We start from the raw sequence: 13,996 nt of genomic DNA on the forward strand, positions 1-13,996 counted from the left end.
CCTCTCCATCTATATTTAGCCAATATTTTCATAGACCAATAAAAGCTGCAGCTAAGCCTCTACTGATTATTTAATTTTGAAGGTACAATCAGGGTATTTCCGGTATAACCGGCACACTTGACGCAGGCCGGTGACGTAAACCTTCCAATTGAGACATTAATAAATGAACAGCAGATTGCCTCCTGCTATCTGGGATCAGTTAGTTGAGCCTGAACGGTTGAATGAGGTCATCAGTACAGAAAGGTACATGGCCAAAAGTATGTGGACACTCAAACAATACACCCAAATGTGAGAATTGATCATGTTATTGCAGAATTGTGAGCGTTCATGGGCTGCTGTAAGAGGTATCACTCTTCTAGGAAGCCACAAGAGCATCAGTGAAGTCGGGTGTTGATGTTGGGTGATGAGGCCTGGTTTATAGTCAACTTTCCAGTTCATCCCAAAGATGTTGGATGAAGTTTTCTTCCATATCAAACTGGGAAAACCATTTCCTGATGGAGCTGGCTTTGTGCATGGAAACATTGCAATGTTGAAACAGGAAAGGGTCTGATGCTTTCAGGGCCCCAGAACTCCAGGGGCCATGAAAGACTCAAGGTTCACTGTGTGTCAACTGATTCGTGCTGATTTATTGAAACTTGAGGTCAGGCACCACTAAAGCACAGTGTCACATGACGTGATAAGGCCTTGAGGTGCGGTCACATTACATTTCCGTCAAGTGTCTGTTTCCTGTTTTGGTGCCATGTCCAGCTGGCTCCGGTTGTTTTCAAAGGTCAAAGTTCACCTTTGTTCAACTTTGACTGGGTGGACGTGCTCAGTCGAAATGGAGATTACTCTAGTGCTACATCACCATTTTTAGCACATTATCACACTACCAGATGACAAACTGTAGCATCACTCATATACATTGTCAACAGTTTGTGATGCTACGATCAATATTCATTTATTACCTGCATCAGAATTGTGACATCATGTCCTTTTTTGGCACTGAGTGCAGGGAAATTTTGGTGAACGGAAACGTCATGTGACCGCACCTTTAAGATGGATCCTGTATTGAGCAGAGTCCCAGTGTTTTTAACAGGTTATCAAGGGGTCAAATGTAGACATTTCTTTGTTTTAAGGTGGGAAAATGGTTGGAAACCAGTATCGTAATGCATTAACCCAAATTGTCATACAGCAAATTTGCAGCCCAGTAATATGCCAGCATATATTACCCTGGGGCCCCTACTGTTTAAATCTGGCAATGCTAACAAGGTTTAAAGCACACTAATGTCTAATATATCATTTTATGCTGGATAAAGATTTGCCTTTATTGAAACTAGGGGACCAAACTATAACACATATTTGTGACCATATAGTCCAGTTATACTTCCAGCATGTCTGCTTGAATACAGTTAAAACAGAACACACACGTCTAACTGTTAAAGATCAATTTTTTATTTGCCCAAATACTTGAACTACAAGGACATAAGAACACCCTCAGCTATAGAAAACATCAAATTTTGTCAAATGACCAGCAGTACAAACTCGTAAAGCTTTGCTGTCTTAGATATCTCTATAAACCAACGTAAGGGAGAGAAGAAACAACTGAAAACAGGTGAATTAAATCCAAAAAATTCTTCCCTGTGAGTGAAAGACTCACTGGCCTCAGAAGTCACAGATGAGGGTTTCGCCAAATTAATGTACTAACAAAAACAATAAGCACTCAATACAAAAAACAGTATTTACAAAAAAATTACAACCATTTTTTTTTTTTTTTAAACCCAATTCCACTGGCAACTCAGTTCCCCAAATCCCTTTTACAAACTCCCATCAATCAATATCAGCAATCACTTTTCTTTTCCCCTCCCCCAGTTATTTAAATAGTCCACGCTGGTTTTGTTTTCAGTCAGTGATGAGATACATAATGGTCAAAAATCTGTCCATTAATAGCAGATTATTAACAGTCGGCGTGTAATAATCTGTCCCTAGATCCAAAAAATGACAGTCATGGAAGTCTTGTTATCCGTCCGTTATCAGGTAACCAATGACACGACAGCGCCGAGCAGAAAAAAATAACTAAAAGACCTTTGGGAGAAAAAAAAAAAAAAATTTTTTTTGAGAGATTTAACAATATCTACATTCATGGTGTTGGTATGATGTCCCCACACAGGCACATACATGCACACCGCAGTCACATCATGGTATGCAACATAACAGCAAAAAAAAAAAACAGCACACATTAAAGCAAAGAAACACGCACACACACACACACACATAGACGCACACACACACACACACACACCCTCATATATACACAGTTTTGTGCATGCATGCACACAAACTCACACAGAGGGACAGATTTACATTAAGTGCACACTTTTTTGGGATCAGCATCAGACTATAAAACCTCTACGGATTTAAGTCAATACCATTAAAAATTTCAAAACAAACTCGAAAAAACAAAGAGATGACACCATTCAGTTCAGCATCCATAAATGATTTCAGATGGATCCGAAAAAAAAAACAACTGCTCACAATTAAAAAAACGAACCTATTTAACAATTCAATCCGTTAAACCGTTAACCGAAATGTAAAACGGTTCAGAAGAAGAAACATACACCAATTGTAAGACATATTCTTTTAAAAAAAACACAGAGTCAGATCGAGCAAACTACTGTTGGAAAACGAGTGTTATCCCTTCAATTACAAACTGCTCTGGAAACACAATAAACTGTTTTTTATTACCGTCAGGCCAGAACAAAAGAGTCATAACTGCTGAATAAACTGAATGCAATAGTTTCAGACTGATAAACTTTTATACACTACAAAACATGTCAGTTAAGGTTGATAAATGACATTTCAATGACAGACACATGGAAATGGACGCTGCAGTGACTGTAAAAGGTTTCAACCCCCTTTTTTTGTTTTACAACTCTGAAGCAAAGTGCATGTAATGATGTTTATTTGACGCTGATGAACAGGAGACTCTTTAATCGGAAATTAAAACCAAACTGATTTCAATTTAGTGCCAATCTAAAACACATAAAAGTGACTATACAAGCACTGAAAGACCGTACTTATGTAATAGAAGTGTGACAGGTGGTCCAACAGCTGGTTAGTTACATATCTGGTTGCGAAGATAATAAAACATTTCAAACAAATCTGTTTCCTGGAAACTACAATTCAAGCGAAGGAAGAAAAGTTTTCAAGGCACTGAACAGCCCGCTGAGTACGATCATTTTCTTTTTTTTTTTTTTTTTAAAAAAAAAAACAAGGATTATGGCACAAGTATACATCTGTTTAGAGCAGGCTGTGGAGATGGAAGAAGTGCATTAGTGAGGAGGCCGAGTCTGACTTTAATATTAGAATCTGTGGTAGGACGTCAACTGCTGCTTTGACATAAAACGATCAGTTTTACAAAGAGAATTTGGGAGGATAATGCAGCGTCCAGATGTTTATAGCCGACAGAAGAAGCTTCTATTAAATGTTGCTTGGGCTATTTTATATGATGGATTGTTTTGTTTTTATTTGTACTTAATTTAGACAAATTTAAAGAGATTTGTCTCACTATCAGCCCATCAGTTACATGAGATCAGTTTCAGTTCTGTGCATTAAAGGACTTAAATGAGACTGCAAATAAGTAAATTTCTCCTAAATGTTGCACTTTTCCTCTTAAAGAGTCATTTTCTGTTAATCAGTATCAAAAAGCCTCATTACACCCGCTTTGATTCAATGTCGTAAAGCAATAAAACATGAAAAAGTCATAAAAAGGAGGATGAAGCCTTTATGGGCACTGTAGCTTTTAAATGAGAACATGTGTGTACTACGTAACAAGTTTGGAATATTTCCAGCAACAAAAAGACATTCATAATGGCTTGATTTTTTTTTTTCCTGAAAAAATACCACCTCTTTAAGAACCAAATGATAAAATCTACATCATAAATTGAGAATAGAGAACACGTCAACTTTCTGGAAAAAAAAAAAAAATTAAAAAAAAAAAGGAAACATTCTGAAGAGTGCAATTTTCAGTACCCCGCACATCCCCCCCCCTCCCTAAAGTGATCCACCATACTATGTTCTTTGGCTCTAAGAAGCCTGTTCACAACTCATGCCACTTGTCTTTAACTAATTACCAGAACAATAAAAATAAACACTGGAGGGTAATTCATTATCCCTGACATTAAAAACAAACTTAAACCATTGAACCTGTAAGTCAAGATTGAAACCAACGGCAGAAATGTTCATGACATCACCAAACCAGTGGGATGCTGTGTTGTTTTTTTTTTTTGTTTTGTTTTTTTGTTTTTTTTTGGCATAACGTCAGCCTGTGAGATGATCATCACACCGGGGAGGGAATGAAAACTGATTTTCTGGACATAAGGGGCAGGGGTCCCTCCATGAGTAGATCACAAACGTAGCAACTTAAAAAAAAAAAAAAAAAAAAAAAAGTGGGTGAGTGTGAAATGGATGAGGCAATGCAGGGGGCTCCCTCTGGTGGTGGGAGGAGAGCAGGGTTGGCACAGTGGCAGAGCTCCCTGGACTCTTGGCTCAGCTCAGCGCTGCTCAGTTCGTCTCAAGGACGCCGTCGGCCCCGTTTCAGTCCGAATCTGAGTCCGACGTGCCCTGTGAATTCGACTCGCTGCTGCTGTCCTCCGACTTGTTCTCCTTGTCTTCCGCCTCGTCGTCGTCTTCTTCGTCGTCGTCGTCTTCTTCGTCGTCGTCGTCCTCCTCCTTCTTTAAAAACACACGACAACAAAAGAACAATGTTCAGCACGGTCGACTTCTATTTCTCGCCATTTACCTGAACGCTGCATAAAAAAAAGAGAGCTGTGACTCACGTCCTCGTCGTCGTCGTCTTCGTCCTCCTCGCTGGACGAGTCTGCCTCGGAGGAAGCCTTCTCCTGCTCGTCGTCGTCATCTTCATCGTCGTCGTCCTCCTCCTCCTCAGTGTCCTGCAGAGAGGTGACATTTAAGTACGGCTGCCGCAAGATGGATTTCAGACACAGGTGATAGCAAACAAGATGCACAAGACACTTACAGATTTCTTGGACTTTGCCTTCGGGCCTCCTACTTTTGCCGTAGTTCTCCTTTTCTGAAACATCAAGTAGATAAACATTTTTAAAACATGTCCTAGAAAGACATTAGAAAGCTAAAATATCCTGTTCCAGTATTTGACGGCACAATGAGAACCGTTACAAACCATGAGCATTTGACTTACCTGTGAATTATATTCTTTGTAGGTGTTCCTCTCTTGTGAAGACAAGCTCTGTGGAGGGATGGAAGTGGGACGTTAGATAAGAATTTTTCAGTGTCGACGATTTCTTGACATAAAACAACATAAAACAACTTCTTACAGCGAGCCACTGTTCCAGTGTTACTTTATACTGCCTCTGCTTCTCCTCGGCTATTTTCTTGTATCGGTCCTTCTCCTTCAGAGGTAATCTCTGCCAGCGGCTGCCGATCTCAGCCATCCGCTCTTTCATGGGGAGGTGATTCAGCTCTCCGTTGGACAGCATCTCCTGAGAGAACTTCTGATATCCGTTTCTAGAGAGAGAGAGCCAGAAGCAAGTAAAATTAGAACTTCAAGGCTTCACAAGCTGACACACAACAGGCTGACACACACACACACACACACACACACACACACACACACACACACACACACACACAGATGGGATGGATGTGAGAAACTCACGATGGTGGTTTCTTGGGTTCACCCTCAAACTTCATCTTCTTCCCTGAGGCAATGGCAGCAGCGGGTGAGCGCATCTCACACAGGTCTCTCTGTCGAGGAGACACAAGTCAACTGTTAGCTGGTTTACAGATGCTGTGCAGTTCTACTGGACATTGAGACAGTGAGTTTCTTCTAACCTCATATCTTTTCTGGTCCTCTGCTGCCTTTTTGATCCACATAATCTTCTCTTTTTTCTCCATGTTGATCCAGGTTGCTTCCATTGCTTTCTGAGCCTTTTGCCGGTCGCTCTACAAAGTAGAAGTTCACATGATATGTTCCTGTAAACTTGTGTATTTTGCAGCACTTTGTCAGAATTACACAGCTGAAGCTGGGTGTTTGTGTACTCTGCCATGCCCGATATCTCTCCATACCTTTGTAGAGTCTACATACTTGTATCAGGAGAGTCTTACTTAGATAAACATAAAGTTATAAAGTAAGGAAAAACACATGTAGTTCATGTTCTGATACTCTGTTTTCATTGTATATACTCAACTTTTATTCTATATTTTCTAGGGCTGTCAATTGATTAAAAAAAACTAATTAATCGCACACTTTGCTGTGATTAATTGCTTTTTTCCTTCTTAATATTGTAGCTTGTAATAATGGTGTTCCAAGTAGGTAAATTCAAATACTATTGTTTAACAGCATCTTTTTAACTTTGATCATAGATTCTCTCCTGTGAACTATAAAACCATCAAGGCCATTGACTGTCCATCTTGATGGTTTTATTTCTTATATGCACTAACAGAAATAATAACAAAACCCAGGCCTTTATAGTGAATTTCAAAACCATCAAGGCCAAATAAATGATCATTAACAACAATAAATGTGTTCCATGTTCAAGTGCCAATTGAATTTCAACAAGGTCCACGATAGTCCAAGCAAATATGAAAAAAGACCAATGAAAGACTCTGATTCACACATGGAGGACACACAGAGGGACTCTTTTCCTTCGCCAACATTTAGCCTTACTCCAGTTTCACATGATCTTCACTCTAGCTTTAAAACTGAGCTCGCTACAGAACGACAGTACTGTGTTAATTGTGTTAAATATTTCATATTAATGCGTTCATTTTGACAGCACTAATATTTTCTGCTATAAACTGACATCAGAGACTGAATAATGACACCTGGTGGGGAAAAGGTAAACATTGTAAACTACTTCAGCTTTATTGAAATGATATTTCTTCCTTAATGTGGTGTAATTCCTGTTAAAACAGGTTATTGTGGTGGGACATAGTATAGTGAGGGATCAGTCACCAGTGGGCTATGAGTTATGGAGAGAAAGGTAGTTTGATTTGATAGGACAGGCAAAATAAATGTTCAAAAATGTTTTGTGACTTTATTAGTTGGTACTTTCAGATATACCTACCAGTGCAGCACAAGGTCACCACTCAAGATGGCCGTGCTTACTCTTTAGTACCACCTGTTGAACCAGTGTTTATGGTGTACTGGACCGAAGGAAAACTACTATTTTTATTCTGGGACAGAGTGTCAGGCATACCTTAAATCTTGCCAGGTAGTCTCCTATGACACTCTGCTGCCAGATGTCCTGAGCAGTCTTGGGTGGGTCTGGCAGACGACTACGATCCTCCTTCTCCTTCTTCTCGGACTCTGCCTTCAGGACTGTTTCTAGGCGTTTATACTTCTCCTAAACGAGCGAGACGACAAGAAAATTGATTAGACGACTAATTTAATATACAGTAATGATAATAATCCATGTTTCTACCATACAGTCCGCTCCCTGTTGCCCCTGTGATCCACTCTACAGGCCCGACACTGATTGTTCTCTATATCATGACGCTTTGACTGGTTACCTTCTTCTTATCGGGCAGCTCATTCCACATGCGTGCCAGGAGCCTTGTGAGTTCGCTGTCAGAAAGATCTGGCCGCTCCTGATGCAGTTTGGGACGTTTCTCCTCAGAGAAGATAAACATGGCTGAAATGGGCCTTTTGGGTTTCTCTGGATTGGCCTGCAGGTTTTAAAACAAGACAATATCAGAAAATGATACAACAAATTAGATGCACAAGCAATCTACTGTTATTTATTGATTTACTGTTTAATATCACAAAGATTCAAACGAATACAGGGAATGACACCTGAACTCAACATGAAACGCTTTAATTGTGATAACATGCTAGTGATCTTAGTGGCAAAACAGTACAAGTAAAATTATGTTAAGTACTAGAAACTGCAGTCTGTATCTGGACAACTGTGAGCCATTACCTCCACAAACTGAAGTGTTGTTGCTGTATTCTTGTTCTTACCTTTGCTTTAGAGTTCTTCTTTTTGGATGCAGGACTGTTGGCCCCACTGCCCCTCTTAAAACCGCCCTTATCCTCACCCAAGACCCGCTGCTGCTCCTCCTCAGACAAACTCTACAGATGTGCACAAAGCAGAAATAAAAACAATAAATTCCATTGAAAAAGTAGAGTGTATGAATGGGAACGGTGATGGCTGCGACATGAAAAATACAGCGAAGACGTACTGTATGTTGAAATAGGAAACAAACAAAGAGATGCTTACACTGAGAAATCTGTTCATCTCGACTTCATACTCCTTCTTCCTCTGGAAAAAGAAAAGAAGACAGTATTTAGACAAAACTGTGAAAAACTGCAAAACTTAATAATGCAGGGTCATGTTTCAGAGCTCACCTGTTCACAGCGTTTCTGGTAGGCGTCCTTCTCGTTCTGTTTCAGCAGCTTCCACCTCTGGCTACACATCACCATGCGCTCTGTACTGGGTACGTCCTTCATGCTCGACATCAACTCCGCGCAGAACATCGAGTAACCGTTTCTGAAATAACGCACCAATGATATGTTGCGTTTAAATAACTCACATCACAGGGAAGTAGTGGCCTACGACACGCGGACGAGTCAGCATATTGTGTATTTGACTCACGGAGGAGGTTTGTCAGGTCGGCCGTCGGACTTGTCCTTCAGGTGCCTCTCGGCCTTGGTCAGGGTGGACTTGACGATGTCCCCTTGGGTCATGTTTAACTCCGGGTGCTGCTGGATGTACTCGCGCATGGTCTCCTGGAATAATATAGCGAACAAACCCGGAGTTAGCGCTCCTGCTGACACGGTATTTTGTAAATCGCTCCTTACGGTTCTACTCATCGATGTAGTCTCACCTCATACTGTTTCTGTTGCTCCAGAGACTTGCTGATCCATTTGAGTCTCTTTTTGTCAGACAGTTGTGTCCACTGTTTGCCAAGACTGTCCTTAATGTCCTTGGTGGTCGCCTGGTGTCAAAGAAAGGAAGTTAACACCTGTTGCATGAGACAGTTAAGCTTTTTTTTTTTTTTTTTTTTTACATTGTGTTGTAAACACCCAAACTTACATCTGGGTGTCCCTTGAGGAAGGCCTTCTTTTCATGGTTGTACCACAGCTGTTGTGGTGTTTTGGGCTTCTCTGGTACATTTGAACCTTTCTTGGTCATGCTCTCCACAAGGTCTGGATGTTCTTCCCTACATTTACATATTACAAAACACATTTACAGACAGTTATCATACTTTTATATTGTTGCAGATGAATTAAGCAACTGCTACATCCCTGCTTAACATCCCCAGTGTGAATACTTCATTTTAAAAAGCTGTAATAAGTAATCTCACCTGAACTTCATCATGCTTTGCACAAATGTTTCTTTGTCTCTCAGGAAGTCTTCAACATATTTTTTCTGTAGACATGAAAAGAAAACAGTGTGTCGGTATCTAATAGCACCACAGCAACATGACACGATCCTTGTTTTCTATTCTGATGCTCCTCTGATGCTTTTGACTGACCTTTTTTTTGTCGGGCAGCTCCCTGTACTTCTTGGACAGGATTTTAGTTAGATCTAAGTTGCTCATCTCAGGGTGCAACTTCGCATACTTGGCCCTCTTTTCCATGAAGAAGCGGAAGTATGGAGTCAATGGCTTTTTGGGGAAATCAGGATGTTTCTGTGTGTCCAGGAGGGGAAAAAAGGAAGCGAGAAGACCCGTGAGTTACACCGAAAAGATGCTAGTTGTCCATTATTCTTAAGAAATTTCTGTTCTAACTCACCTTTATTTTCTTGCCCTTGTAAGGGTTCTTGATGTAATCTTGAGCATCAAATATCAGCTCTGTGAGGGTCCGGAATTTACGAATCTGTGGTTAAAACACACACAAAAAAGCACCCAATTAGTTACAAAATCTGGCATTTAACAGACAATAAATCTATCTCACAATCAATGTGAATATCACTAGAACTTGCGTACCTCTTTGGAGACTTCCTGCCACTTCTGCTTACACATCTCCGCCGTGTAGGAATTGAAGGCCACCTTCTGCCAGTCGAGGTGGGACTCTGACGTTTTGTATTTGGTCACATCTTTCTGGGGCAAGGCCACTTTCATGGCCTCCAGCAGTTTTAAGAGATCATCCTGTGGCCACACTGTGCAAAGATGAGAGAAAGGGACATTAAGTGATGAATGACATATTGTCTTTACTTGTATGTAAAAAATATATTAAATGTTGTTTTTATAATAGCAGATATGTGGGTACTGTGCTATTATTAGAAAGAAAAGGCAATTAATTATTTCAATATATAAAGTAATCCCACCTAGGCCTTGGGTTGCTGCATCCATTACTCCATTCATTTGTGGGTGTGCTGTCTTGTATCTACAAAAAAAACACCAAAAATCAAGTTAGCACGTACAATCTTTAACAGAAACATCATCTTTATAATGTAAAATACAAATGTAATCCACAAAATGTAGGTTCATGATTAGCCCCTACAGTCATAATACCTGTATTTTTAAATCACGTAATTTAATGATAATGTTATTTTTATTAGCATTTTATTCATATGGCTGAAGTATTTTTCCTCCCCGACAAAAAAGGAATATGTGTGCGGTATAAAAGTAAAACTCTAGTCGTGGAATTTAAATTTGGCTCGACATAATGGGTTATGTTCATTACACCGCCCCTTAAACGTTTACGCTACATGGTGAGACATAGGCTATTGCTTGTGACGGCTTCAAATCTCAAATAACACTGCGGAGGGCTTCAACTAGCACAACTAGCTACGACAACAGGAGTCTCCGTCGAGCAAATGTTTCCAACCGGAATTTGGCGCATTAGTACTGTCCTTATTCCACAACAAATGTATCGTGGACACACAGGAGCGACCATTTTCTCGCCTAGTCCGCTCGGTAATGGAGGATTTTCTGTCGGAGCGGAGGTTGGGGAGGATCCACGGAAGGAGGAAGCGAATGGACGTGGACGGACAGGCAGCTGTAGGCGACCAGCTGACCACGGGGATCTGCTTTCGGTCTCCGACAAGGGGGAATGGTGGCTTGGAAGCACTGCAGTGAAATGCGCCACTCGGCAGAGGCGCCTCATCACCGTTGGATGCGGATCTAGCTCCGCCATGCAAACCTATAATCTTCCCTTCATATGTTTACTCGGACTGGAGCGAGGAAATCAACATATTCTCGTATTACAGTTAATAAATGTGTTTCAAGAGTATGTTTTTAGGCCGCTTTAATCAGGTTTTTGGCTGTTAATGTTGGGATTTAAGGGCAAAATCCAGTACATTCTTCAGCGAGGCGTAGCCGATCTCTGCTCCAATGATGGCGGCTGCTCGTTGTTCATCGTGTCCTTGATGGCCCCAGCTCACTGAGGTGTCCACCGTGTGACCCAGCTACATTAAACCTATCGATACCACCATTTATTATAACTTAACAGCTATAATCATACACATCTGGAGCCGTTGAAACATCAAGAATAACTTAAATTTCTTTAAAAAAAAAAAAAAAAAAAAATGAGAGAAAGAAAACAACATATGGAGGATAGAAAAATGAGAGCTGGGGCATTTCCATGGCCAAGGGCAACTTGGCACGCCAAATGAAGCTTAAAAATTGGACATTTAACAAATATATTTATAGTTATACGCATTTTAAGATGTTAAAATACAAAACTTTAAGATTGCTTGCATTTTAAGACAGTCCTGTTTCCGAGAGAGAAGACCTCGACTACATTATTGCTCACAAAATATTAAAAACCAGCATCGACTATGTCTTTTGCTAACGTTAAAAGCCAAGTTAAATGTATAATATAGCTACTTCGCCGGGTTATAGACGATTAAATTTAAACAAATTGGTTAAAATGTTCGAGATAGCTGATAAATACCGTGGTGGGTTGGTAGGACTTGCGGAGGCGCAGGAAGAAAGAGGAAAATGGAAAATATTTCTAACAAACAACCGTTACATTCACAACATTATTTTACGGAAGAATTTATTTTAACATACATTGTTAGATATTTCGGCTACACAATAGCGCGGGTAAACGGTGGCTAAATTTTGAGAAATAGCTCAAAGGAAACATGGTAACATCCGAGACTGAGTGGCTTCACTGGCGCTGACAAACAGCTCCAGGTCCGCCATGCTTCAGCCTTGCTCTCTACATGGAAACCTACCGTGACAAGGTCCAATGGCGCACTGCAAACTGAGAAAAACGGGGCTTAAAACTTAAACCCAGGGCGTTGCAGACTCCCGTCCCTCGACCCTAAAGCGTATAAGCGAGAACAAGAAGGCGGGTTCTCCGAGCTCGGTCGTCGGCGGTTCTGGGCTAGTCAGTGAGAGAGAGAGGGGGAGAGAGAGGGCGAGTCTCTGCACGGTGAGATATTAAACCGAGATCCCTGATGGCTAACCGAGAGAGGCGGCTGGCTGTTCCGCCAACAGCCGCATGGAGGTCTCGGCGCGGAAACCACCGCTAATTCCCCCACGCAAATAGCCCAGTTTCAGCACGAACAGACGAGTTTCGATTAAGGGAACTGGCGTAAACCAGTAGCACGGTGTAATTGTAAGGAAATACCACGTTTAGCATTACCTCCCGGTCTTACATCCAGTTTCTTCCCCGCTGTAGAGGACAAGAAACTCGGCTATGGCCGACCTCGTCTGTACCCTACCGCAGCCGTTGGTTTATTTCTCTAGTACAAAGAGGCTACCGACCGAGACGCTTTACAAACAAAACAAAAGCAAACATTAAAGGTGAATTTTGCGGGGTTTTTGAAGCTTATTCTGGTTTGTTTATCGCGCACTCTCGTCGAATTATGAAACCGAGCGGCTGTGTTGTTGGCTTACCTGTCTCTCGGCGTGAGCCTCGGCGTCGTTGTGGAGGAAGAAGGGGAGGGTTGAACGATAGCCAGCACTGCGCCGTCCGTCCTGGGCTCCAGTCCCCGCAGAGATGGTCCTTCCCCCCCGCCTCCATCTCACTCGCCGTCTCCCTCCACTCAACGTGCAGCAGCTTCTCTCTCTCCATCCAACCATTTCGCCACGCCGAGGCATCCACATTTTTTCCGATTCTCGCACCGTTGTTTCTGAACACAACCCAGGGCGATTATTTCTACGCATGGAGGCCGACCTTGTCTGATCTCCAGCCGAAGTTTTGCGCACCGAATATTTGATCAGGTAGCCGAAACTGTCATGAAAAGCCAAACTTGTGCCAGTGATTATATAATTTTAATGCAACTGGCTCACCTCATACACTCCCCTAATTTAACATAATTTAACATTAAAAAACATTTTTTTCAAGTTTATAAGAAGTTTATAATTTTCACTTTAATTTTAATGCCAGTTTTCATCTTATGAGGATACTATCTGACATATCTACTCAAAGCAGTCTATGCCTTTTCACATTGCCTGAATCCTCTTATAGCAAATTGTAAGCGGCTGTTTGACAGCTTCATTTTGGCCCAGCATGTTTTTTCTTTTCAACTCCACCTTGTGTGTTTGTGGGCGGAACCCGCGGCCGTCCAATCCCGTCAGTCGGATTCACGGAAAACAAATTACTTTCAGGCGCTCGGCCTTGTTAAACGGTGCTGCGTTCGGTTGCTGTCGGAAATATTGACATCATCGCAAAAAAGGAGGCACACCTGTTTTAGGGGTCTACTGTACTCCTGTAATAAAAGTGCGCATGATGCATTTTGATGTGTTACTGATTTCTAAGGAAATTATTAGTGTCATTTAACCTCCCCACTCTTACATTCGCCACCCAACTTTTATCTAATTGCATCTTTATTTAAATAAAGTGATTTTAAAAAGTCACATTCTGCTTGTTTTAGTCGTCCTGTCGTAAGGGGTAATTACTTATTTCAGACTGAAAGCAGTTAAGATTATATTTCTGGTGTTTTCAGAACAGAAGTACTGAGAAGTTGGAGTTTACTTGATAACCGTGAATGCAGCATGCAGCTGAGTGGCAGGCGTCTTGGTTCAACTGAACAACCCCCTCCTCTTGTCTCTTTCAGGATATAATTAATTCTGT

General features: G+C 41.3%; 1 protein-coding gene across 10 annotated transcripts; it reads right to left on the minus strand.

Annotated features, from left to right (window-relative positions):
- Positions 1-1,412: 1,412 nt before the first annotated feature.
- On the minus strand, positions 1,413-13,956 carry ubtf (upstream binding transcription factor). Of its 10 annotated transcripts, none has more exons than XM_042391961.1 (21): positions 12,817-13,956; positions 10,293-10,351; positions 9,952-10,124; positions 9,758-9,841; positions 9,499-9,654; positions 9,328-9,392; positions 9,057-9,183; positions 8,848-8,958; positions 8,616-8,749; positions 8,369-8,510; positions 8,241-8,282; positions 7,982-8,092; positions 7,531-7,686; positions 7,218-7,364; positions 5,851-5,961; positions 5,675-5,763; positions 5,334-5,523; positions 5,198-5,245; positions 5,018-5,071; positions 4,920-4,931; positions 1,413-4,710 (listed from the first exon to the last, which is right to left on the minus strand). In XM_042391961.1, exons 2-21 carry the CDS (start codon positions 10,327-10,329, stop codon positions 4,576-4,578), a joined length of 2,124 nt encoding a protein of 707 aa, XP_042247895.1. In that variant the 5' UTR covers positions 10,330-10,351; positions 12,817-13,956; the 3' UTR covers positions 1,413-4,575. The 10 variants fall into 10 exon arrangements, with proteins under 10 accessions (XP_042247895.1, XP_042247894.1, XP_042247886.1 ...); XM_042391960.1 differs by having other exon boundaries at positions 4,818-4,931; positions 12,817-13,955; XM_042391952.1 differs by having other exon boundaries at positions 1,413-4,713; positions 4,818-4,931; positions 12,817-13,954.
- Positions 13,957-13,996: the final 40 nt, after the last annotated feature.

Source organism: Thunnus maccoyii, chromosome 18 (genome assembly GCF_910596095.1).
Source record: "Thunnus maccoyii chromosome 18, fThuMac1.1, whole genome shotgun sequence".
Lineage (NCBI taxonomy): Eukaryota > Metazoa > Chordata > Actinopteri > Scombriformes > Scombridae > Thunnus > Thunnus maccoyii.